Below are 23,630 nucleotides of genomic sequence, written 5' to 3' on the forward strand. Positions count from 1 at the left end.
ACGTCTTAGGGCAGATCTCTACTTTTCGAGTCTTAGGTGCCAGTCCTCTAGTTATCCAGATTTGGTCAATTCTTGTCCCTAAATAGGTATTTAAATGAGATTGACAAAAGGGTAGTGAAATCTTTGGACTACTGAGTAGTAGATGATGTTGAGACACATTACTTTTGCCCCACTATAGGTGTAATGTTTTGACATATGCAATATGTTATCTCTTGGTTTTTTTTGGGGGAAAGATCAACATTCAGAATTGCAAAAAAAAAAAAAAGAAGAAGAAGAAGGGGGGAAGCTGACTTCTTTGGGTTGGTCTCCACCTTCAGTGTAGGGTTAGAACTTTTATATTTTTAAATTATTTTATGGGCATATAACAAAAGGAAAGGGGGGGGGGAAGCCAGCCGACATGTACAATAAAAATTAACCCATCAATCCTAATTCAAGCATATAGCTTTATATGTCCATATGCCTAAATAGGTATTTAAATCAGATTAACAAAAGGGTAGTAGTAGTAGTAGTAGTAGTAGTAGTAGTAACAGGCCCATCAGACCTGTAGTAGTAGATGGTACTAAGTTAATTTAACAGACATATTACTTTTGCCCCACTATAGATGTAATCAGTGCTTTTTTATTGAAAAAGGTGTCAGTACTCACCAGCAAGCAGGGGGAGGAGCCAGTGGGGGGGGCGTGGCCTGATGCCAAGTCTGGGCGGTGAGGGCGGAGTAGCTGCTTGATGCTCCCTTATCCACCCACCCACCTACCAGGGCGCTGCTGCTTGGGTGAAGAAGCCTCCCCTGCCTGACTTTGGGAAGGAGACAGCAGGCCTCCAGGATCGTGTCAGAGCATTGTGCCTCCTTGTCCTAAGCTGGACAAATGCTTCCGAGAGCCCTCGTGCCACCTCCCCCCCCAAAAGGTGGCAGTACTACGTACTGTTACGTACAGCTAGAATGAAAGGACTGAATATACTGTTTTGACATGTTATCTCTTGTTTTTTGGGGGAAAGGATCCAAATTTAGGATTGCAAAAAATCGCTAAATTCTTTGGCTTTTCCGTGAACGAAGAAGAAATTAAAAGTGTTGTAGAAAATTGCAGTTTCAAAGCTATGAAGCAAAAATCTGCTGAAACTCATGGAACATTTGGAGATGTTCTTTTCCGCAAAGGTAAATTTCTAGGGTGGGGTGGGGGTTGATAAGGTTATTCACCAATAGTTGCCTGCTAAGTGATCACAACTATGTATAGGTACTTATCAATTTATTTTTTGCGTAAGCTTCTTAAAGGTAGGGATGCCACAAAGGGTTGCAAAGTTTAGTTTTCAGTCCAGACCTGTGATTTCAAGGCATATAAGTTCTTCTTCTGGTTTTTTATTTATCATTCAAGAACACAGGGTATGGGATTAGGAATCTGTATTTGATTCTATAAAATCAGCCCAGAAGTTGTTGAGGATTATGATGGAGAAAAAGCTGCCATCATCATGTCTCTGGTATCAACATGCAGCATCCTGGGGAACTTGCTCATGCCCCATTGGGACCCCTTTCTAATGCCTGCTCTGGACTCTCCTGTCCACATATTTCCCCCCAGTAGTAGACAGCGCAAAGCAACTGGGAGCCACCACTTAGATTTCCCACAATGATTTGATTCTGCCCCCTGTTTCCAAGAGCTAAGAGGGCACCCATGGTATATGGGGGACTTGGCATGGGAGGGATCCATCAGAAGGAACTATACCAAGGTCCCCCTCACACCATCAGGCACTCCTGTCTTTTGTGTTTCCTACATTGTTGTCAGAAGTAGATAAATTGGATAATACATTTTAAAAGAGAAACAGGTGGTGATTTTTCAAATATCAGTTGGACATACATCCCACAAGAGCTGGTTGGAGAGTGTGGAATAGGATGTCTCTGAGTCCTACTTTACAGAAGACAGTGATCTATTTTTAAGAGCTGTTTCTAGTCGTTCTCTAGCTAAAGGTGTCCTCTGTTTGAGGGCTGTTCAGTCCAAGGTTGGCAAGTAACTTGGGGTATTCCTCAATCTGGTGAGATGTATTTCTATTTAAATGTATGCAAATCCACTTTTTTTGACTTTGCATGACTGTCTACTCTATTGTCAAGCGAGAACCAATTCACTGACCTCTTTTCAAGTTAATTTTGACTTAGTTGTAATTAACAGCTCCTGTGTGAGAGACTTATGCACGGTGAGTGGTTAATAAATAGCATGTTTTGTAGTAAATCCTAACAGCAGCTGTGTGATGTGTGGCTGAGGAGCAAACGATTATGGTTCCTTTCTGTCAAGGTCAGTTACCTCCTTTAGTCAACAAATTCCAAAGGAGTCAATAGGAGCAGCAGGCTCAGTGGAACAGAGGTGAAGCAACAGCCTTCCAACAGTGGAGCCACTGCTGCTTTGGAGGGGAAGGGAAGGCTAAGCAAGTCACAAGGGTGGGGCTGCACAGGAGCAACAGCAGAACACCTATTGCTGCCATCACACAGTATTGACTCCATTGCTGTCTTGGCTTTCCCTTTCCCTTTCCAGCAAGTGGCCATGACACTGCAAATCCACCCCACTGAAGAGACCCCAGTTTAATAAAATACCTTCTGAATATATGTTAAAACTAGTCATTTATCTTAAATGTTTGCAGGATCTGTCGGTGACTGGAAAAGCCTTTTCTCTGAATCTCAGAGCCAAGAAGTGGACAGAAGATTTAAGGAGTGTTTAGCCGAAAGCAAACTAGGAGCAAAGATGAAGTATGAGGTTTACTGCAAGATCTGAGGAGGCAACCTATGTTTGAAGGGCTGCCAGCCTCCTCCATGGTCTCCTGAAATACAATTAGCTTTGTCTCTTTCTGTGTACCTGCACAGAACATTGAGGAAGCCATAATGTTTCCTGTGTCTTGCAATTCCAGCAGTTTTGATATTTAAGCAGGTTGACCTGATTAAATAATGGATGCTTGAGGAATTTGTTCTTGGTGGATCTTAATTCAAACTGACTTGATCTCTGTGCATGGACTATTGTATAAAAATTGGTTATCCTTCAGATTTCGCATTTAACTGAATTTTGCAAAGCAGCTCTCAGTTGAAACTGTGAGGTGAGCGTGTGGAATCCATTTTGCAGCTCCAGTGACGCAGCATGGCTCCTGACAGCCCTGCTTCTGTGCGTCATGTTCCTCCATGCATGCAGTGGGCAATCTTCTTCCTCTCTAGGGGCACCCCACCTGTGTTACTAGTCCAGCATGGTCCACTCAACACTATTGAAAAAATTCTTGCTCTGTAGCTCCAAGTGGGGCTAGGTGGGTCTCAAGTTGCTAAACCTTCTCTTCCAGCAAGGCAACCAGTTTGCAGTTGCCACAAGTGTACTTTTGCATGTTCTCTGGGAGGAAGACAAACATGGCACAGGTGTTGCATGTCTCTGCAGCAGCTTCCTCACCTCTCATGTCTCTTGGTTCTATGCATACCTTGAGACAGCACCAAGGGCCTTCCCTGCTCAACACCCTCACAAATTCCCCTGTTTACGAGTCCTGGTCACAAGCTCTGGTCATAAGCTCTCAGAAGCTGCAGTCAGCTCAGTTTAACTGGTGCTAACTCCTTCCCCACTCACTTCCTCATTCTCAGAGCCTGAGGTGCTAAACTTTGAAGGGTGGCATTTGGTCGCAGAACACCAAGATAAGGCATTTAAAGCAAAGCTTTTACGTAAGGGTGTGGCCACAGTAGTTCATACTACTGTGTGCAATAGTTTAAGCAAACTTAGCCAGAGAAATAAATAGCTCTCTTAAGACAAAAACAGAAGAAACTAGCTGATATGGGATGAAGGTTATCAACTGTGTATGGCTCATTGTTTATCTTCTTGTAAAATGCTGTTGGAAAATAACACTATTTTACAAACCATTGGAAGTGGTGGTCTAAAATCATTTATTTGCACTGCTATAATTTCAATCAACGGACATATACATGGTATTATGGCTACTGTATGACTTACCGACACTTTTCATTGTTTACCACACTTACTAATGAGTCTCTCTCACCCGCTTCACACACACAATGCCTGTTTTCTGAACATACTGAACCAATTTCTGTGAGAACCTGATGCTAGGTAAGATGGCTTTTGAACTGATCCAGCAAAACTATTCTTGATGCTGATGACTTCTGAAAGAATCAGAAGCCCAAATGTCAAGGACAGCTGTGAACATGGAATGGGAAATGTAAGGCTAGAGGTACTTTACAGGCATCTTGGTTAAACAGTAACTTTACACTGTGAACTTCATCACCAGATACGAATTGTAATCTTGGTAATATATTAACTTTTTCTGATCAACATAAGTATTAATCTGTTCAGGCAGAATAGTTCAAATCTCAGTCTTCATCAAGTGTCCATCCCATCAGATACAAAGATGACCATGAACAGGAAACGTATTGAAATTCTGGACAAGTTGCTGGCTAATGGTGACAAGCTAGCTCCAGAAGATAAGCTATTTACCTATAAAGGGATTTTGTATCCTCTTGCTGTTTGCAAGCCAGAAAATTTCCAAGCTCTTGAAACCTTTGAAGCCAGAACAGATGATGTGATCCTGGTAGGATATCCTAAAACAGGTGAGTAGCCATCTTTTCCACCCTAACCAAAATGTCTTATGAAAGGCAGTATATGAAGAACATAACCATACATGGAACATATTCTGTATAAAAAACAAATTACATAGGTGCAGTTACATATAGCCAAGGAATCTAAATAGCCCAACCATGATGAGGAAAGAGTCACAGGAGGAGTACTTATATGACTCTCCCTATTTATATACTAAAAAATGGAGAACTGTCTGATTTGGCTTCACCCCCAGACTACACATTCATGTCTGACCATTAATAATTCCATTACTGTCAGGAGGCAGAGGAACCAACCCCCGTGGCAGGTTTCCAGGAATGGATAAGACAAGCAAAAGTTCTTACCACCTGCCTTTTATTCAACATTTACAGAGAGAGGCTTGGAAACGCAGCCTCTTGGAATGATGGCATTGCCCCGAGTAAATCTCTCCTCCCCTTCTCTCCCACTTCCTCATTCGTCATCTATTCTATGGGTGGTGCTGAGGGCTCTTTGCTTCTGAGCCCTCCGCTCTCCTACTTTCAAGGCTCACCAGGTTCTGGGAGGGGGGGGGTCTGGAATGCTTTCTAAAGTCACATGTGGAATAGATTCCCATCCTTATGGTTACATCTCCAGTACTTACTACTGGTTTTTTGTTGTTGTTCATTTTCGCCAATTTTCGCCAATATACATCATTTTTAAAAAAGTTTTCTTTATTTAAATAGCAGGCTGAAAATTTGATATCATATTTCCAAAGATTTTCCCATTTCTCCAATTCTATTGTATATCTGAAGTCTTGGGCCCATTTTGCCATTACATCCTTACATCCTTAACAATTTTGTCTTTTAAATGCCAATTTAATCATAACTTATACATTTTGGATAAATTATTTGTGGTCAGTGTCCTTGAGCAGCAGGGATTTCCATGAGCAAGTTATTAAAAAGAAGCATGAAGCACATACCCCAGACATTTTGCATCTCATTCAGGTACAAACTGGCTTGAAACCATGCTACGTGACTTGGAATTCAGGGCTGGGAAATATACAGAAGAGGAATATAAAAGAAGAATGGCAATTGAAGAGGAATTGGCAGTGCCTCCACGTCTTGAGTTTGAGGATCTAGATGCCATCAAGGTTAGTTCATCAGCAATCAGACCATCACTGACATTAATTAGTCTCTGAAAAGCAGACAGATAGTGTTCATTGTCTAGGAGAACCACTCTTTTAAAAAATGAGTTTAGGAAGCACCAGACCACCTTGAATGGCATGCAGATCTTTGTCACCCAAGGAGCAGACATTTGGATTCCTGTGCTAGAGGGAAATAACACTGGCCTTTCTCCATACATGATGAGCTCATGTCAACCAACAGCACACACTCTTTCCAATCAATTGGGTGTTCAACTTATCTGTTCAACTTACTGCAGAGCCACACCACACATTTAACTTCCCTCAAAGAATCCTGAAAACTATAGTTTGTTACAGTTGGGAACTGTTTGTTTGCTGGGAATTGTAGCTCTGTGAGCTCTGTTACAAATGCGCATTGAACATACTTTAAATGTACAGTGGGGGTCTGCCTTAATGCTTTCCCCAGCACATTTTGGTTTTGGGGAAAACCTTTCATGGAGATTTTGCTTATATTTGTGTGTGTGTGGGGGGGGAACTGCATCACTTTGGGGTGAGGGGAGTAATATTTTGATGAGGTGGCCAGTTTCTGTCTTCTCCCCTATTTTTAACTACAGTCATACCTCAGGATAAATACGCTTCAGGTTGAGCGCTTTCGGGTTGCGCTCCGTGGTGCACCGGAAGTAACGGAGCATGTTACTTCTGGGTTTCGCCACTCGTGGATGTGCAGACGGTCAAAATTCGCATCCTGAGGTACCACTGTATAAGAAGCTGTGGCTTGGTAGCAGTTGCCAGGTGATTATGTAGCGTCATCCTGAGGGGCACAGATGGCCAAGCCAAAGTATTCATGGCCTGATGGACACAGTGTCTCTGAGGCAAGTTTATTTATGTATGAAACGTCAATTCATGGTACAGTCGCATGTATTCCCATCTCTGACATTTATTCTTTTTAGCCTAAAAGTAGATTGAAGACATGGGGCATAATAATAACATGTACCAGGGAGGTACAACCTCACCTGAAGTCATGGAAGAGGGTTTGCAATTTTTGTTTGGTTTAGACTGGAGACGCACTTCCCCCTGCAGATGTTGATTTCACTGTGTCATTTGTATTAACAGCAGCACGAATAAACTGTTATGTAAGCTGAGAAATCTGCCAGTTCCAGAAATCTAGCTCATCATCGTGTTTCTTTTTCCTTTTTCCTGGTCAGTTGGCAGTTTATCCATCATTCTTTAAGACCAGGTTTTTTAAAAAATAACTGTAAAATACTGATAACTGTGCACAAAATCAAAGAGTTGTATTCACATGACACGTATTCAAAAAATGTCTCCTAGAACAGTGGTAGCTGTGCTTGAAAAGCAGGATTGGGAAGAGCGCTTTGTGTGTTATGTAGACATATAGGAACCAAGCAGGCTAGGGATTAAATAAATAAAATAAAAATAGATCTAGTGAAAAATCTGGAAGGAAATGTTTCCATTGCAATCCATACTACAATGTAATGAAGAAATGAACTGATTAAATTCAAAATTGACCACAGTGTTTATTTCCTATCTTATTTAAGAGGATGACGAAATTACCTTCCAGAAGGATCATAGTAACTCATCTCCCTCCTCATTTACTCCCCAAATCTATTTTCAAAAGTAAAGCCAAGGTGAGTACATGCATCGTATAGTATTTCAGCTAAGACTGCGTTACTACAGCATTCACTTAAATGTTATTTGAGAGCATTAAGAGAACAATCTTAAAGCGTGATTTATATCTTTGTGTTTCAGATACTGGTGCTGACTCGGAATCCCAAAGATACAGTGGTGTCTTATTTTCATTTCAACAATAATTTTCCTGGCTTTCCTAATGCAACATGGGATGCATATTTCACAGATTTTATGAATGGACAAGGTATCCTTTTTATTTTACAGCAAATGTCAAAAAAAATATATGCAAGAGTAGTTCATGGTATGGGAAGAGATTCTGGATCCAGCACCCCATTTTGATATCTAGGTGGAAGCAGAAGCCCAGAGTATGTACTGTCCACTTTGGTTAATATGCCAGCTTCATCCTTTCCCAGAGACTTAGGACCTAGACACAGTCAAGAATGCTATGGAAAGAAGGGAGCCAACTTGAATAAAATATCGGGAGGGGCAGGTAAGCCCTGCCCCACATAATCAATCTCAGGATGTAGCACACAGACACAATTTGAATGGAAATGTCCATCAACTTTGGGTGGGAACTCAAATAGTTTATGGGGGGAGGGTGAAGTATATTAAAATACAATAATTCATCAAATATAAAAAGCGTCCCTAAACAGGGCTGCCTTCAGAGGTCTTCTAAAAATCAGATAGTTGTTTATTTCTTTGACATCTGATGGGAGGGCGTTCCACAGGGTGGGCGCCACTACCAAGAAAGCCCTCTGCCTGGTTCCCTGTAACTTCGCTTCTCGAAGGGCCTTGGCGCTGGACCTCAGTATCCAGACCTAGACCTACATGAGCTGCGCTGTTTGCCAGTACGTATCTAAGCTAATTTCAATGTGCTGGTTTCAACCTTTAAAATCCTATATTGTCAGGGCGGGTATCGGGAGCAGGTCAGCAATAACTCACAATGTGTTGGTGAAGTTAACTCTTTATTGAAAGAGACAAAACAGCTCAGGTCTAGTGAGCACAGCAATTCCTCCCATTAGATCTTGCCCCAATGAGGCAGTTGCAAGGACTAAAGGTCCCCCCGCCTTCCTGCAGCGGCCTAAGACTACTCCTCCCCCAATTCCTTTCCGAGCAATCTGAGGCTCCATCACCTTGCCTGCCTCTACTCTGCCCTCTTCATACCATTGTGGGTTCTGGGAGACCAGGGGGGTACCTAGTTGCAGCAGGAGGGGAAGACCCCCTGGATTCTTCAGCAGCCTGCCTGATCTTTGCCTCTTGACGCCTCTCCTCTCCAGTCTCCACTTCTGCCTCTGATTCTGGTCTGTTCTCTGCCCCAGCCTCTTCCTGCTCACTAAACCCTTTCCCCTCTTCAGCTTCCGACACCCCCTCTTCCCAGCCTGCTCCCTCTTTTCCCATTGTCCCACCACCAATCCCCTGGCTCTGAGCTATCATCACTTGGAAACCATCACTCCCTTGGGAACCAGCTGGTGCCTCCCACTACTCCTGTGCATCCAGCCAGTCCATGACAGCCACACATGTATATGCCTTCTTAAAACATCCATGTCCACATGAATGGGAATGCCAGTCCAATGAGAGTTCCCACATGTGTGTATGCTGGTGAGTTTATGTGTGTATGCTAACAGTGAGCTTAAAGTTCTCAGATAGTTTTTGCGTTAAGGATCTAAGGTGTATGTGTGAATTCTAGGGGGCTCTGGGCATGGAAGAAACCAGGGATGATGCCACAAAAATGGTGAAGATGTTTTGTCGAGCTTACTCTGGTAGGGTACTGGTGGGTCACACATTCTTTCCATGCAGAATGACATAAAATGCTGTGTCTGGATTTGGGAGAAAAGTTGAAAAATAAAGCCACTAGCTTCTGTGCACCAAAAGGAAACCGCTAAGAACCTCTTAAACCCCCACACAAAAAGGAAAAACTGATGAAATGCTCCTCTAGTTTATATAGTTTCTACTTCAGTGTGTTTGTTGTGGAAAACAGTGCTGCTTCCCTCAGCAATTCTAATTTGTATAGCTGAATTTGCTTATAATGATAAGCTTTAAAATGTTGATATCATGCAGCTTTCTTCTCCTTTTTATCCAGTGTGTTGGGGCTCCTACTTTGACCATGTCTCAGAATGGGACAAGTACGTTGATGATGAAAATGTCATGGGCATATGTTACGAAGAACTTAAGGAGGTGAGGTTAACATTAGCCCCAGGGATATCAAAACTAGGTTTCTTTGTGAACTGCTGTCGAAGAGATAAATACACAAGGACACTTTACAGGTGAATGTCCTGTCTGTGATGAGTGCATACAGACTGTTAGGACCGTCCTATTCTCGTGTAGGACCCTGATAGAGACACATGCCCGACTGGCATGTTCTCTCCATCCTGGTCTGTCATTTGGGAGCTTCCAAAGCTTTCTTCAGCCCAAACACCACAGCGACTGATACCAAGAAGCATCAGAACACTTAGGGATCCACAGAGTATTCGCAGCCAAAACATTCTGTCTCCATCACTTCCCACTCTGTGGAATGAAAACATACACCATCATGTGATAGACAACAATCCCATGACTCCAAACATGGAGCAGGAATCTGAACATGGACATGTCATTACATGTCTGACTGTTTTCTGAAATGCTCATAACACAGATGTTGTGTAGGCTTGTGGCTGGCAGCTAAACCAAAGAGATGGTTTCTTCTGGCCAGAGTTTTGAAAGCAAAAGCATGTATTAGGCTAGAATACCTCTCAACGGATACCTAGGTCACTCTACACCTGTCACTATTACAAGGCCAGGAGGAAGCGGGGCTGATACCACAGCTGAAGAACCCACTTGAGTGAGTTTCTTTTTATATGACATTGGTCTCCACCTTCAGCGTAGAGTTAAAACATCATTTTTATTTTTATATTTTAAAGTAATGTTATTTTAAAATATAACAAAAAGAAAGGGAAAAAACATTGCCAGGTGACATACAAAAAAAATAATCCATCAATCCTAATTTAAACATACAGCTTCATATGTCCATATGCCTAAATAGGTATTTAAATGAGATTGACAAAAGGGTAGTGAAATCTTTGGACTACTGAGTAGTAGATGATGTTGGGTTAATTTAACAGACACATTACTTTTGCTCCACTATAGATGTAATGTTTTTGACATATGCAATATGCTCTCTCTTGTTTATGAAAAAACAAAAGGATCTACAATCAGGATTGCAAAAAATAGCTAAATTCTTTGGGTTTTCCCTGACTGAAGAAGAAATTAAAAGTGTTGCCGAAAAAGGCAGCTTCAAAGCTATGAAGCAGAAATCTGCTGAAACACATGGAGCATTTGGAGATGTTCTTTTCCGCAAAGGTAAATTTCTAGGGTATGGTGGGAGTTAATAAGATGGTTCACCAATAGTTGCCTGCTAAGTGATCACAACTATCTACAGTTACTTATCAAGTTATATTTTGTGTATGCTTTTGTAAAGTAGGGATGCCACAAAGGGTTGAAAGGTTTAATTTTCAGTCCAGACCTGTGATTTCAAGGCAAGTTATCATTCTGTGTTATCATTCAAGAACGCAGTGTAAAGGAATAGGAATCCATGTTTGACTGAATAAAATCAGCTCAGAAGTTGTTGAGGTTTGTGATGGAGAAAAGGCTACCATCACCATGTCTCTGGTATCAACATGCAGCATCCTGGGGAACTTGCTCATGCCCCATTGGGACCCCCTTCTAATGCCTGCTCTGGAGTCTCCTGTCCATATATTTTCCCCCCAGTAGTGGACAGCACTGAGCAACTGGGAGCCACCACTTAGATTTCCCACAATGATTAGATTCTGCCCCCTGTTTCCAAGAGCTAAGAGGGCACCCATGGTATATGGGGGACTTGGCATGGGAGGGAGCCATCAGAAGGAACTATACCAAGGTCCCCCTCACACCATCAGGCAGTCCTGTCTTTTGTGTCTCCTACTTTGGTGTCAGAAGTAGTTAAATTGGATAATACATTTTAAAAGAGAAACAGGTGGTGATTTTTCAAATATCAGTTGGACATACATCCCACAAGAGATGGTTGGAGATTGTGGAATAGGATGCCCATGAGTCCTACCTTACAGAAGACAGTGATCTATTTTTAATAGCTGTTCCTAGCCGTTCTCTAGCTAAAGGTGTCCTCTGTTTGAGGGCTGTCCAGTCCAAGGTTGGCAAGTCACTTGGGGTATTCCTCAATGTATTTCTATTCAAATGTATGCAAATTCACTTTTTTTGACATTGCATAATTGTCTACCCTATTGTGAAGCGAGAACCAATCCACGATCCTCTTTTAAAGTTAAATTTGATTTACCGTAGTTGCAATGAAAAGTTCCTTTGTAAAAGACTGCCATCACACTGCCATAATTTTGCTGCTGTCTTGGCCGTCTGCTCCATTTTCAAGCAAGTCACAGTGAACTGCGTCTGGGAAGCCATTGCTGCAAATCCACCCCACTGAAGAGACTCCAGCTTAATAAAATACCTTCTGAATATACCGTATGTTAAAACTATTCATTTATCTTAAATGTTTGCAGGATCTGTCGGTGACTGGAAAAGCCTGTTCTCAGACTCTCAGAACCAAGAAATGGACAGAAGGTTTGAAGAATGTTTAGCCAAAAGCAAACTAGGAGCAAAGATGAAGTATGAGGTTTACTGCAAGATCTGAGGAGGCAACCTATATTCGAAGGGCTGCCTACCTCCTGCATTGTCTCTTGGAATACAATTAGCTTTGTCACTTTTAACAACAACAACAACAACAACAACAACAACAGCAGCAACAACAACAACAACAACAACAACAACAACAACAATATATTTATACCCCCACCCTGCCTGGCTGGGTTTCCCCAGCCTCTCTGTGTATCAATACATTGATGGAGGCATAATGTTTCCTGTGTCTTGCAATTTCAGCAGTTTTGATATTTAAGTAGGGTGGCCTGTTTAAATTATGGATGCTTGAGGAATTTTTTCTTTGTGGATCTTAATTCAAACTGACTTGATCTCTGCTCATGGACTATTGTATGAATCAGAACATAGTTATCCTTCAGATTTTGCTTTTCCCTGAACATTGCAAAGCAGCTTCCAGTTGAAACTATGTTTTATAATGTGTCAGGGACTGGGCAGAGGAGAAATGGTGGAGACCGCCTCCCCAGCCTGATCCTTCCAGAGAAGAGGAAGACAGTTCAGAATTACAGGAGGGGTTTGAGGGAGGTCACAGCTCAGAGGCAGATGAGGGGGAAAGCTGGGAAATAATGGGAGAGGAGGAGGAGGAGGAGGAAGAGGAGGAGGAGGAGAAGGAAGAAGGAGGAGGAGGAGGAGGAGGAGGAGGAGGAGGAGGAGGAGGAGGAGGAGGGGAGCAACAGCTGACTGACTCAGTTTCTTTAGAAAGCATTCTGGATTCCCCCTCCCAGAATGCGGTGAGACTTGAAAGTAGGAGAGCAAAGAGCTCAAAGGCAGAGGGCACTTTTCAGCATCTGAAGGAGAGACTATGAGATTGACAAATGAGGAACTGGGAGAGACGGAGGGGGTGGAGATTCACTCGGGACGATGCCATTATTCCAAAAGGCTACATTCCCAAGCCGCTCTCTGTGAATATTGAATAAAAGCAGATGTAAAGGACTTTTCCTTGTCTTGTCCGTTCCTGGCAACCTGCTGTGGGGGTTGGTTTCTCTGCCGCCTGACAGAATGCATATTTAAAGAAGAAATGCACTTAGAATGCACATGTTAAGAAGAAATACAATGTATATTTTAAGAGGTCTTCCCCTCACACCCTCCCTTTAGGCAAGCTGTTTTGGAAGTTTATTTGGGGCGCAGGCATAAAGCCACATATTGCTTTTTCTAAATTAAGCTCACAGTTGCACAAAGAAGATCTACTCTCCCCAATTTATGTATTACAAACTGTACTTGATTTCCCAGGCTATGTTCTGGAGATCAGAATTAGACTCTAATGCACCTGAATGGGCCAGGATAGATACTGATGATCTAGTGCCATTTCAATATAGATAACGCTAGAAGAGCCTCCTGGAGCCTCTCTAATCCATCATTCTGTTCTCACCTTGGACAACCAGCTGCAGCAGTTACTAACTCTGGAATTGCTCAATAAAGGTAAAGGTAAAGGGACCTCTGACCATTAGGTCCAGTCGTGGCCGACTCTGGGGTTGTGGCGCTCATCTTGCTTTATTGGCCGAGGGAGCCGGCGTACAGCTTCTGGGTCATGTGGCCAGCATGACTAAGCTGCTTCTGGCGAACCAGAGCAGCACACGGAAACACCGTTTACCTTCCCGCCAGAGCGGTACCTATTTATCTACTCACACTTTGAAGTGCTTTCAAACTGCAAGGTTAGCAGGAGCAGGGACCAAGCAACGGGAGCTCACCCCGTCGCAGGGATTCGAACCACCGACCTTCTGATCCACAAGTCCTAGGCTCTGTGGTTTAACCCACAGCGCCACCTGCATCCCAATTGCTCAATAGTTGCACCCTTTTGGAAAGAAGTTCTGACAAGGATGAAGATGACTTTAAAAACTTCCGTTACCCTGGGAGGCATACAAGCTTTGGACATTCCAGATTTATCAGGGGCCAGAATCTATGGTGTAGTTTAAAAAGGCCACATTAGTTGTGAAATAAATCACAATGCAGAACTGGAAAGCAATTGGAAGTTCATTATTGTTGGCATCCATCTGTCTCAGGAGACAACTGAAGGGTGCACTTTCAGGGTTAAAGTCAAACCATTGGAGAGTGACAGTGTTTTCTGTGGCTGTAGAGACCAATATGGAGGAGATATATTTTGTTGCAGGTTGGGCAGATGAAGGCGTCATGTTTTGCTGCTACAGGTGCATAATAATAATAATAATAATAATAATAATAATAATAATTATTATTATTATTATTTATACCCCGCCCATCTGGCTGGGTTTCCCCAGCCACTCTGGGCGTCTTCCAGCAAAATATTAAAATACAATGATTCATCAAATATTAAAAGCTTCCCTAAACAGGGCTGCCTTCAGATGTCTTCTAAAATTCATATAGTTGTTTATTTCTTTGACATCTAATGGGAGGGCATTCCACAGGGTGGGTGCCACTACCGAGAAGGCCCTCTGCCTGGTTCCCTGTAACCTCACTTCTCACAGGGAGGTAACCACAAGAAGGCCCTCAGAGCTGGACCTCAGTGGGGGGCAGAATGGTGGGGGTGGAGACGCTCCTTCAGATATACTGGGGCGAGGCCATTTAGGGTTTTAAAATATGGTTACCAGATTTTTTTCAATGAATTTGGGGCACTTTTTTTTTTGAAGCTGAGTAGCAACAGGGAGTCAGTAGTGGGGATGGTGAAGCAAAAGACCCTGGGCCCAAGCACACATGCATATTGTATAAAGGTGCAAAGCCCTTCTTTCGCAGAGTTTTTTAAAAACTGGACAATGGCGCGCTGCCCGCCCATAACTCCCGAGCCTTCCCCGATCTCCTTCCCCCTTCCCCCTCCCCCCTCCCCCTTTCTTTTGACAGATCAGAGGAGGCTCAGGAGTCACAGGTGGGCGGCCGTTGTCCAGGAGGGGCCAGCCTGCTAGTGCAGTTGGCTGTGGCTGGCTTCAGGAGCTGCTTGCTGCCATGGCACAGGAAAAATGACGGGACAGCCAGAGCCAACTGTGCTACCAGGCTGGCTCTGGGCTGCTGAGGCTGCCACTGCCACGTTTCTGGGGACAGATTTGCAAATCCGGGGACATTCCAGGGACGGAATTTGTCCGGGGACAGATTTGCAAATCTGGGGACTGTCCCTGGGAACTGGGGACGTCTGGTAATCCTATTTTAAAGGTCATCACTAACACTTTGAATTGTGCTCGAAAACGTACTGGGTGCCAATGTAGGTCTTTCAGGACTGGTGTTATGTGGTCTTGGTGGCCACTCCCAGTCACCAGTCTAGCTGCTGCATTCTGGATTAGTTCTAGTTTCCGGGTCACCTTCAAAGGTAGCCCCACGTAGAGCGCATTGCAGTAGTCCAAGCGGGAGATAACCAGAGCATGCACCACTCTGGCGAGACAGTCCGCAGGCAGGTAGGGTCTCACGATGGTGTTTCCCCTCTCTGTGCTCCTCCTAATGGTCATTTCATCTCTGGTCAGGTTGCGAAAAAAATGACATCAAATTAAAAAAGAAGACACATTCATAGTAACAGGGCGAGAATTCATAGATTCTGCATGTTGGCCTAGTTTACCTGACATGGTAAGCCAAATTTACCAGAATAATGTAGACGTACAAGCTTCCAGGGAGATACTCACAATGGCTCAGTTCCCTCCTGGTGTTGTCTATTTCCTTAGGAATAAACACATGCAAAAGTGACAAGAACCATGCTGTTTTATTGTAATTATCTTTATGTTGTTTAATAGATTGTTTAAATTTGTTTATTTTTTTTATGATCGCTTTCCGCACCCCCATGTTTTTAGCTGTTGCTATTTTATCAGAAAGCCACCCTGAGTTCCTAACAGGGGAAAATGTGGAGTGTAAATAAATAAATGAAGAAGACGAAGAAGAAGAAAAAGAGAACCAGAAATAAACTGATTAAAATACCCATCTTTTCAAACCCCCTGGAATCAACAGACTCTTTTCCAGGCCTTCCAGGAGATGCAAGGGAGTGAAAATGGGACCTTCTGAATCCAAATCTGTAGTCCAGCATTAAGTTCTGGCCCCTTAATATAACAGGTGCAAACAAGAAACAAATTAAAATAACAACAGAAAAAATATTCAAAAAATCAGTATTGACTCTACACTGACTGTCAGTCCACCAGGGGGAATATGGAATACAATCATAAACAAAGCCACCAGGTGTCGCCCTTTCACACTGTATGACTAATGGGTGTCCTTTCAAACTTCTTTTTCTGTAAAGCCAACAAATTAATGATTTGGGTGTTTCATTTTGTTTTAAAGACGCAACCCCTCCCAAAAACTCCAGGGACATGTCCAGAATCTAAAATTAGTCTACCTTTCCGTAGACTGCTAACAGGAAGAGTGAAAACAATTTGAAATAATTTTGATTCCTGTCAAGAATTGCCCAGCATCGTATGACGGGCACACAAACTCTCTATTGCTATTCTGCCAGTGCAATGGAATGCAGCAAAAAGGGAAGAAAACAGAACGGCATTGGTCTTGCTGGAGGAACAGCATTATAGTAATTGGGACAAGGAAGCCCCTTCCACTGCTTTTAGGCAGCGTCCAAATTCACAAGGAAACCAGGGTCTCTCGAAGCCTCTGCAATAAATGCCTTTAAAATGCCCACAGGAATAAATTTGCTCCTTCTGCAATGCTGATTGTGTGTGCAAGTAAGTGTGTTAGATATGGACTAAGCTGTCCCCTTTAAGCTTTTCTCAGTTTCTCATTTTCCCACTTAAATTTTATTCATCATTGTTTCATCAGTTTGCAATTTTTCTTTTAAGTCCTAAAAACATTTGCCAGCATTTTAGCACTCATAATTACATTTTGGGTTGGGATTTTGCCTAATATACAGATATTTCTGCATGCATTTCTCCCTAGTATTGTGCATTTTTGTATGTCATTTCCACAAATATATGCATTTTAATGCACGCTTCTCCCTACTGTACACTTTTTGGGGAGCGGCGGCATTTGATTGGAGACCCGCATCACAAAATCCAGGGAAGTGTAAATGGGGAAGTATACCGTATTATTCTGGAAAGCGTGGCTGAGGTTGGTTTTCATCAGCATGCAGACCAAACTGAATTTCTTCTGTTATCTCACACTTGTGTGTGCATGTAGGTGGATGTGTGTGTTTCTAATCTCAAAATAACTTGGAAAGCTAAGTTGCTCCTGATTAGTCCTATTGTAGTTTTAAAGCACAGCTTGCCACGGTTTGGTGGAGAAAAGAGTGTTCCAAGTTGCTTGGAGGACTGACGCTGGCAAAAGAGTAATAGACTGATAGGGGGAGGAATGTGGTCTCATGGTAGGAAAAATACCATGTATACATTGGCTGGTACAAATCTGTCATAACTATTTGCATTCTTTATGGGAGCTGAAGATAGAGGGGGGAGAAATTCTCTGGTCACTAGCAGCTCCCTTCTACTGTAATCTGATTTTTTTTTTTTAATGGACCTCCCAAGGAAGGATTCTTTGTTTTGAAACAAGCCACCCACAATGGGAATTTTTGGCAAATGCTCTGAATACTATGCAGGCAGCTGCTTTGCATTTGGCATTCCCTGCCACCAAGGGCTTCAGCATGTAAAGTGGTTGCAGGATGTGGCTCGTGCCATTCCTTCCACTTTTCAGTCCCTCAATCCCATCTCCAGACCAGGATCAGACCTTAGACAAATGGCACACATAGGACCAGAGCCCACAATCCGTCACCTAAGCAGATACATGCCGATACACCCTCACAGCTGTGTGAGTGGAGAAGGATAAGCGGGGCTTCCTTCAGCTCAGAATAAAGTGAGACCACAGTATCATTCATCTTGCACATGTCGAACATGGTGTCAAGGAACAGCTCCCAACATCCTGGAAGAAAGCTCTTGTTGGTTTAGCAACACCCAAATGACCAGGGTCAAAAATCGACCCTGCAAGGTTGACCACTGCCACCACTCCAATCAGTCTGAGCCAGGAGACTCCTAGAACCTTAGTGGATGTCATCAGCATAGCTGTCAACATTTCTCTTTTTTAAAAAGGGAAATTCCCTTATTCCGAATAGGATTCCTCGCAAGAAAAGGGAAAAGTTGACAGCTATGGTCATCAGGCTCTTTGTTCTCTGATCCTCAAGGCCACCAAGTTAGTCAGTAGCAGGAACCAATAAGTTAGGAACTAGATTCAGCACTCCAGGCTTTAGCAAAAGAAAGACAACAAAAATACATGAGGTGGATTGATTAAAATTGATTTTCAAAAATAGCAAGATGAAAGAGAACCTCCATACCAGTGAGAGATACAAGGAAGAAGTAGAGTTAAGAAATCTATTTGGGAATTATCTCACAGAACCAAAACAAGAAAGCAAACTTGGTAGCTTTATTACAAACCAGAAGAGGAACTGAGCTCACAGAAATACCCAGGAGCCCAGAGGTGTTGTACAGGTGTCAGGAACAAAGGTATGTGGCAAAGGACAGATGATGGTTTTACCTGAGCAGCACAAATCCTGCCATACCCCAGAGCAGGCACAGGCAAACTCGGCCCTCCAGATGTTTTGGGACTACAACTCCCATCATCCCTGACCACTGGGCCTGTTAGCTAGGGATGATGGGAATTGTAGTCCCAAAACATCTGGAGGGGCGAGTTTGTCTATGCCTGCTCCAGAAAAATAGCTGCAGTGGTTTTCCTGCAAGGACAGCTCCCACAGTTCTGGGGTGGATGAAAACAGAATCACTTGCAAATCTCCCCATGTGTTTTCTGGGCAATTACGGTAGTCTGAAAACTGCAGGGATGAGAGTGGTGCCCCAGAGAAGAAACATGCAGTCACAGAAAATTAGTTTCTGGGAGTTCCGTGTTTAGTTTAAACCCAGCCATGCACACCCAGGTCTGTATCTTGGCCTTTGGCTTCAGTAGTTCTTTCCTTGTGTCCCTGATCATTTTTGCTCTAGGCACCCATTTGTGAACACATGTTTACTATGGGTATATATTCATATAAATCTTGTGAATGTGTAGGGAGTATTTGGTGCTTGTTAGAGGTAAAGCAGGATCTCTCAAGGCAGCACCTTTAAAGTTGATTTTGTGGTGGGAAGCATTAAAAGGGATTCAGGACAATCACTCCTTCTGATGACAAGCTAGACTTGTCAGTTGTGAAGGAGCCCCCACCCGCTGCCAGCAATCCTGGCATCTTCCTTAGACAGAAATGTCACTCTTGCAAAACTGCTCCCTCCCAGAAAGCATTGGGTTTGGAGAGTGCCGGTAAAATTGTTTCCACTAACAACAAGCTAGATATGTCAGTGACAACAGAACTCTCTCCCCATTCTGTCATTTGTCCTTCATTTTCCCATCATCCCACCTTGGCATTGTGGTGTTATGGTAAGCTTATAGACATTCTTTACAGCTTATGCTGTAAGCCACCCTGTGATATTTGGGCGAAGGGCAGCATATAAATTAAGTAAGTAAGTAAACAATTTTTTTTGCTTTAAGCATATACTTGCCTGCAACACTATTTTGATGTCTGGTTCAGCAAGGTGTCACGAAACACTTCAGAAATTGCTGCTTCAACTTGTAACGATCCCACCTCACCTCTAACAAGCCCAAAGTATCACCCCCTTCTCACAGAGCTGACAGCAAATCAAGGGAAGGAATAAGGTTGTTCCTGGATTTCAACCTGTTGAAAGGAAGAAGCCTTGAAGCATCACCCAGATATCAGAGAACAATCCCTGAGCCTTAACTGATGGAACAGAGAGAAGGCTAGACAATATGTTCTGCAGTTACAACATGGATGTCTTCCAGGGCCCTTTCAATGGCGGCCAGTACTTAACATTCCCCACAATACCCTTGATGCCTCAGGGCATTGTGGGAAATGTAAACTGAAATCCTCATTGTGGGGCGACCATTTTATTTTCCCACAATGCCTTGGAGCATTGTTTCTGTATATTGAGGGAAATTAAAATGATGCTGGGTGCTGGGTTTTATTTTATTTTTAAAGAGAGGCCCAGGGCAGGCCTTGGCTGGGGACATATACTTGCACTATACCCACTATTGGGGCACTGGAGCCCTGGCAACTCCCCAAGAATGCCAATTACTGATACCTGACCTGAGGCAGGACCATGTTTGAGGAACTGATTAAAAAAATATATGCCTTTTATTCAGAGTGTAAGATTGGAGCCTCATGCATCAAAATTTGGGAAGCCCTCCCTAAGCAATCTAAAGAAAGCTGTGTGGTATGCTGAATGAATCCATATGCATAAGAACTTTTACAGTTGCTGTTGCTTAAGAGTCACCCACAAACGAATATCAGATTTTCCGCAAGATTGTCCTCATCTGTTTGAGTAGAAGTGACCTGTTCTCTGGTAGCCCCACAGGACAAAGAGACAGTCTTCTGCTAGGATGTAGTGCCACCAACAGATTCCTTTCCCCCCAAAGGAATGCTATTCTTCCCGTATTTCTCTCACGTAGTGGCAGGATGAAAACAGCAACAGGAAAAAAGTATTAGATTTGAACAGATGGTCCCAGGTGACTGATGGCTACACTCCAGACTGAAGTGGGAAATCACATTTTGCTATGTGTGTGGTATTCCCCCCCCCCTTTCATAGGTAAACTAAACACACAATTTAGTGCAGAGAAATTTCACTGTTTGACCAATTCACTGGTATTCATCTGTTACCTACATTTCACACTACTGGACTTAAAAAACAACAACCCCATAGGGCTTTGTATTTGAAAGATTGTAAAATTTTGCACCGTATGCAGGGGAGTGTCTTGTACTAAAATCCAATTCCAAATATTGTAAATTTTAAGAATCTGGAATAATGCAGCTTGGGAGGTTGATGTTTAAAATTTCAGTTTTGTGTAGCATGTTTAGACAACGAAATCTTAAATCTTGTTGATACTTTTAAAGGGAATTGTTTTAAGCAGCAGCTGGCCAAGACGCTGCTCTACAAGACTCTGCTTGTAGACACAAATAGCATCTATAACTGAAAATGTTATCAAAAGAACATGCACACATCCCTGGCTTCTCTGTAGCAGACCTTGAAGAGACTGGCTTGGATCCATTCAAAGTTAGCAGCACTTAGTTTCCCCAGAAATTAACGTGACTTCAGTCATGGTGAACTTGCTCTTAAGATTTCAGCAAGATCCACGTTCAATTAAAATAAGCTGCAATTGTATACTTACTGACTTTCCTAGGATAAGCCCATTGAGCTCAGTGGAACTTGTTTATAAGCAGATGTGTGTAGGATTCTGCTGTTATAATATTAAATGTGTAAAGTGGAATTTCATCCTGGCCATTCATTAGGCCTGATTTATATTTAAAGAAAGCATTTCACCATATCTCTACTACATAGGTATGTCTTCCTTCGCTCAGCAAATCCACAGTGTTTCCTTTTGGCTGCCACCAGAGGGCAAACATTCCATTCTGCAGAGATCTCAAAAACCGGCAAGACATCAGGAGGTCGAGCTGTTCCAGTGCCCTCTGCCCAGGTGCAAGCCCCATAGCAGGTGTTTTGGATTAGGCTGAAATAAAATGCTAGGGCCAGTTTGGGCAAACACACTTTCCACAGCTCTGTTGCTGTGGGCTTCTTTTGTGCTGTCAGTTTGAAAGCTTTTGCCCCCCACTCCTAGCTAAACTCAAACCAGATGGTACCTCCCAAAGTGAACAAATGAGTCTTTCTTTAGGAAGAGAAGAATAGCCCACATGAATTTTTTTTAGGCAAAAAAAAATCCTGAATACAAAAGCAAGAAGATAAACACTGGATTATGGGAAATACTTCTCCCCGAGAGATTGTGCTAAGAAAGGAGGTAGTAGTCCTAGGTATCTATGTACTGAAAAAGGAATAAAATAAATTATGGTAGGTAGGCAATTTTAACTGCAAAATGCTACACAACCCAGTTTCATTGCATTCATTTCTCTTTCATGTGTCTTTCTTTTGTACAGCTTTGATAACTGTTTTTACAGGTTTCTCTTGGGACAAAAAGTATATTGTGCCAGAGTTTCTCTGGCAATGTGTAACAGAAGAGTCATGGGGTTTTCCTGAAGTCTTCGTTTTCACACAGAATGTCGTATCTTGCAATTGGGCAGCAGAACTTCCCTTCCTTCTCCTTCACTCGCCCCCCCCCCCCAAATCTGTTCTGGGGTTTTCCCCAACTTTCAGAAGAAGATATGGGGGAAGGCATGGAGGGCAGGAAGAGAAGAGGGAGGGGAACTTCTGCTGCCCAAGTAGAAGTCCTTACCTGAGTGGGACCACTTCATTGGATACAACCCATTTAGATGGGAAAACTTACAATGAATTTTGCAGTCAGGGAGTCAGGTTTGGTAAAAAGAATTCTGTGTTAAATGGAGAAAGTCACATTGTTTTTTTTCATTGTTAGTGTTATGATGTAAATGTAACACTGATTTAAAGAAGGTAAACAAGAGAGTAAGTGAGCAAGCAAGCAAGCAAGCAAGGAAGACAAGTACAACACCCAGGAAAATGCATGGCTTCTTCATCATGGGAGCAATCACTAGATGTCACTGTGAGACAACACAAATATCTCTGTTATATGCATGACATAGAATGGTTTAATTTTGTTGAGACAGATTTAAGGAAACCACCATTCCTACAAGAGGAATGTTGAGCTCAGTCAATTTCTACATTCACCAATGGCAATTGCTCCTATGAATATTCTCTCTCTTACCAACTTCGTCTTGCTTAGCTGGAAAAGCAGTTTTGCATTCAAAAATAAACATTAGAGAAGATGGTAGCATATTTGGTCATGGTATTGGGAGACACATAGCATAAACAGTGAACTTTTATGCATTTCTACTCAGAAATAGGCTCAGTGGGATTCGCTCCTCTTGGGAACCCTTCCATGAGTCAACTCATGACTTCTCCAGCTGTATAAAGGATGCTTTCACACACAGAGTTTGCATTGCAGTGCAGGTTGAATTTATCAGCGCTTATCATGGTGACATGAATTTATTGATTCATGTTACCACTACTGGGGCACTTTTCATCCATGGCATGCTTTTTGTTTCAGCTAAGATACAACATATCGATGTTAAAATGGTTGTCTTTGAGCTTCACCTATTGATCCAGTTTACTGCTTCACTTAGAAAAGACAATTTGAGATCAGAGGCACAGGAATTTAACAAAACAAGAAGAGCTCTGCTGTATCAGACCAAAGACCCATATACCCAGGATCATGGTGGCCAGCCAAATGTCTTTGGGAAGCCCATGAGCAGAATAGGAGGGCCATCTGTGTACCTAGAAAATAGCACATAGCCATCATGACTAGTAGCCATTAGTCCCATGAAGCAGAGGTCTGTGCTGGAGTACTCAGAAGTTCCTGTGAATTGGCCCAAGTAATTCCTAGTGAAGGCATTTTGTGTTTAGTTCAGTGGGCACTTGATTATATATTGCAGCATGAAGGGAGGAAGTCCAGTGAACATCTTCCCATTTTCCTCTTTCCAGAAACCTTTTCAGTTTAATCATTCTCCTTAACCTTTACTTGTCGGGTCACAATAATTATTTTAACCTGCACTGCACATGGTGTGTGAGAAAGTGTTCTCAGTGCATTATATCCATCTCTGTAGGATTCGGTTCTTAGCTGCTAAATGACATTGTCTCTAAGAAGTGCCACTATTTTAAATATGTACAGTGGTACCTTGGGTTAAGTACTTAATTCGTTCTGGAGGTCTGTTCTTAACCTGAAGCACCACTTTAGCTAATGGGGCCTCC

The 23,630-nt window shown here is 42.7% G+C and overlaps 2 protein-coding genes across 2 annotated transcripts in view; both read left to right on the top strand.

Moving 5' to 3' along the window:
• Positions 1–1,149, top strand: part of LOC308473040 (uncharacterized protein) — a gene marked incomplete at its 3' end in the record, with an annotated part of 30,256 nt that extends 29,107 nt beyond the window's left edge. The window contains exon 15 of the mRNA XM_080998288.1: positions 994–1,149. Coding sequence (XP_080854414.1) covers positions 994–1,149 — 156 coding nt within the window. The remainder of the gene's footprint in view (positions 1–993) is intronic.
• A 1,596-nt stretch (positions 1,150–2,745) lies between these two features.
• LOC308473168 (sulfotransferase 6B1-like) lies at positions 2,746–12,927 on the top strand. Its single transcript, XM_080998450.1, has 7 exons — positions 2,746–4,564; positions 5,534–5,679; positions 7,227–7,316; positions 7,438–7,561; positions 9,398–9,492; positions 10,497–10,653; positions 11,844–12,927. The coding sequence occupies exons 1-7, from the start codon at positions 4,366–4,368 to the stop codon at positions 11,972–11,974; spliced, it is 942 nt and encodes a 313-aa protein (XP_080854576.1). The 5' UTR covers positions 2,746–4,365; the 3' UTR covers positions 11,975–12,927.
• Positions 12,928–23,630: the final 10,703 nt, after the last annotated feature.

This window comes from Podarcis pityusensis (assembly GCF_964106645.2).
Source record: "Podarcis pityusensis genome assembly, chromosome: 3".
NCBI classification, from domain to species: domain Eukaryota; kingdom Metazoa; phylum Chordata; class Lepidosauria; order Squamata; family Lacertidae; genus Podarcis; species Podarcis pityusensis.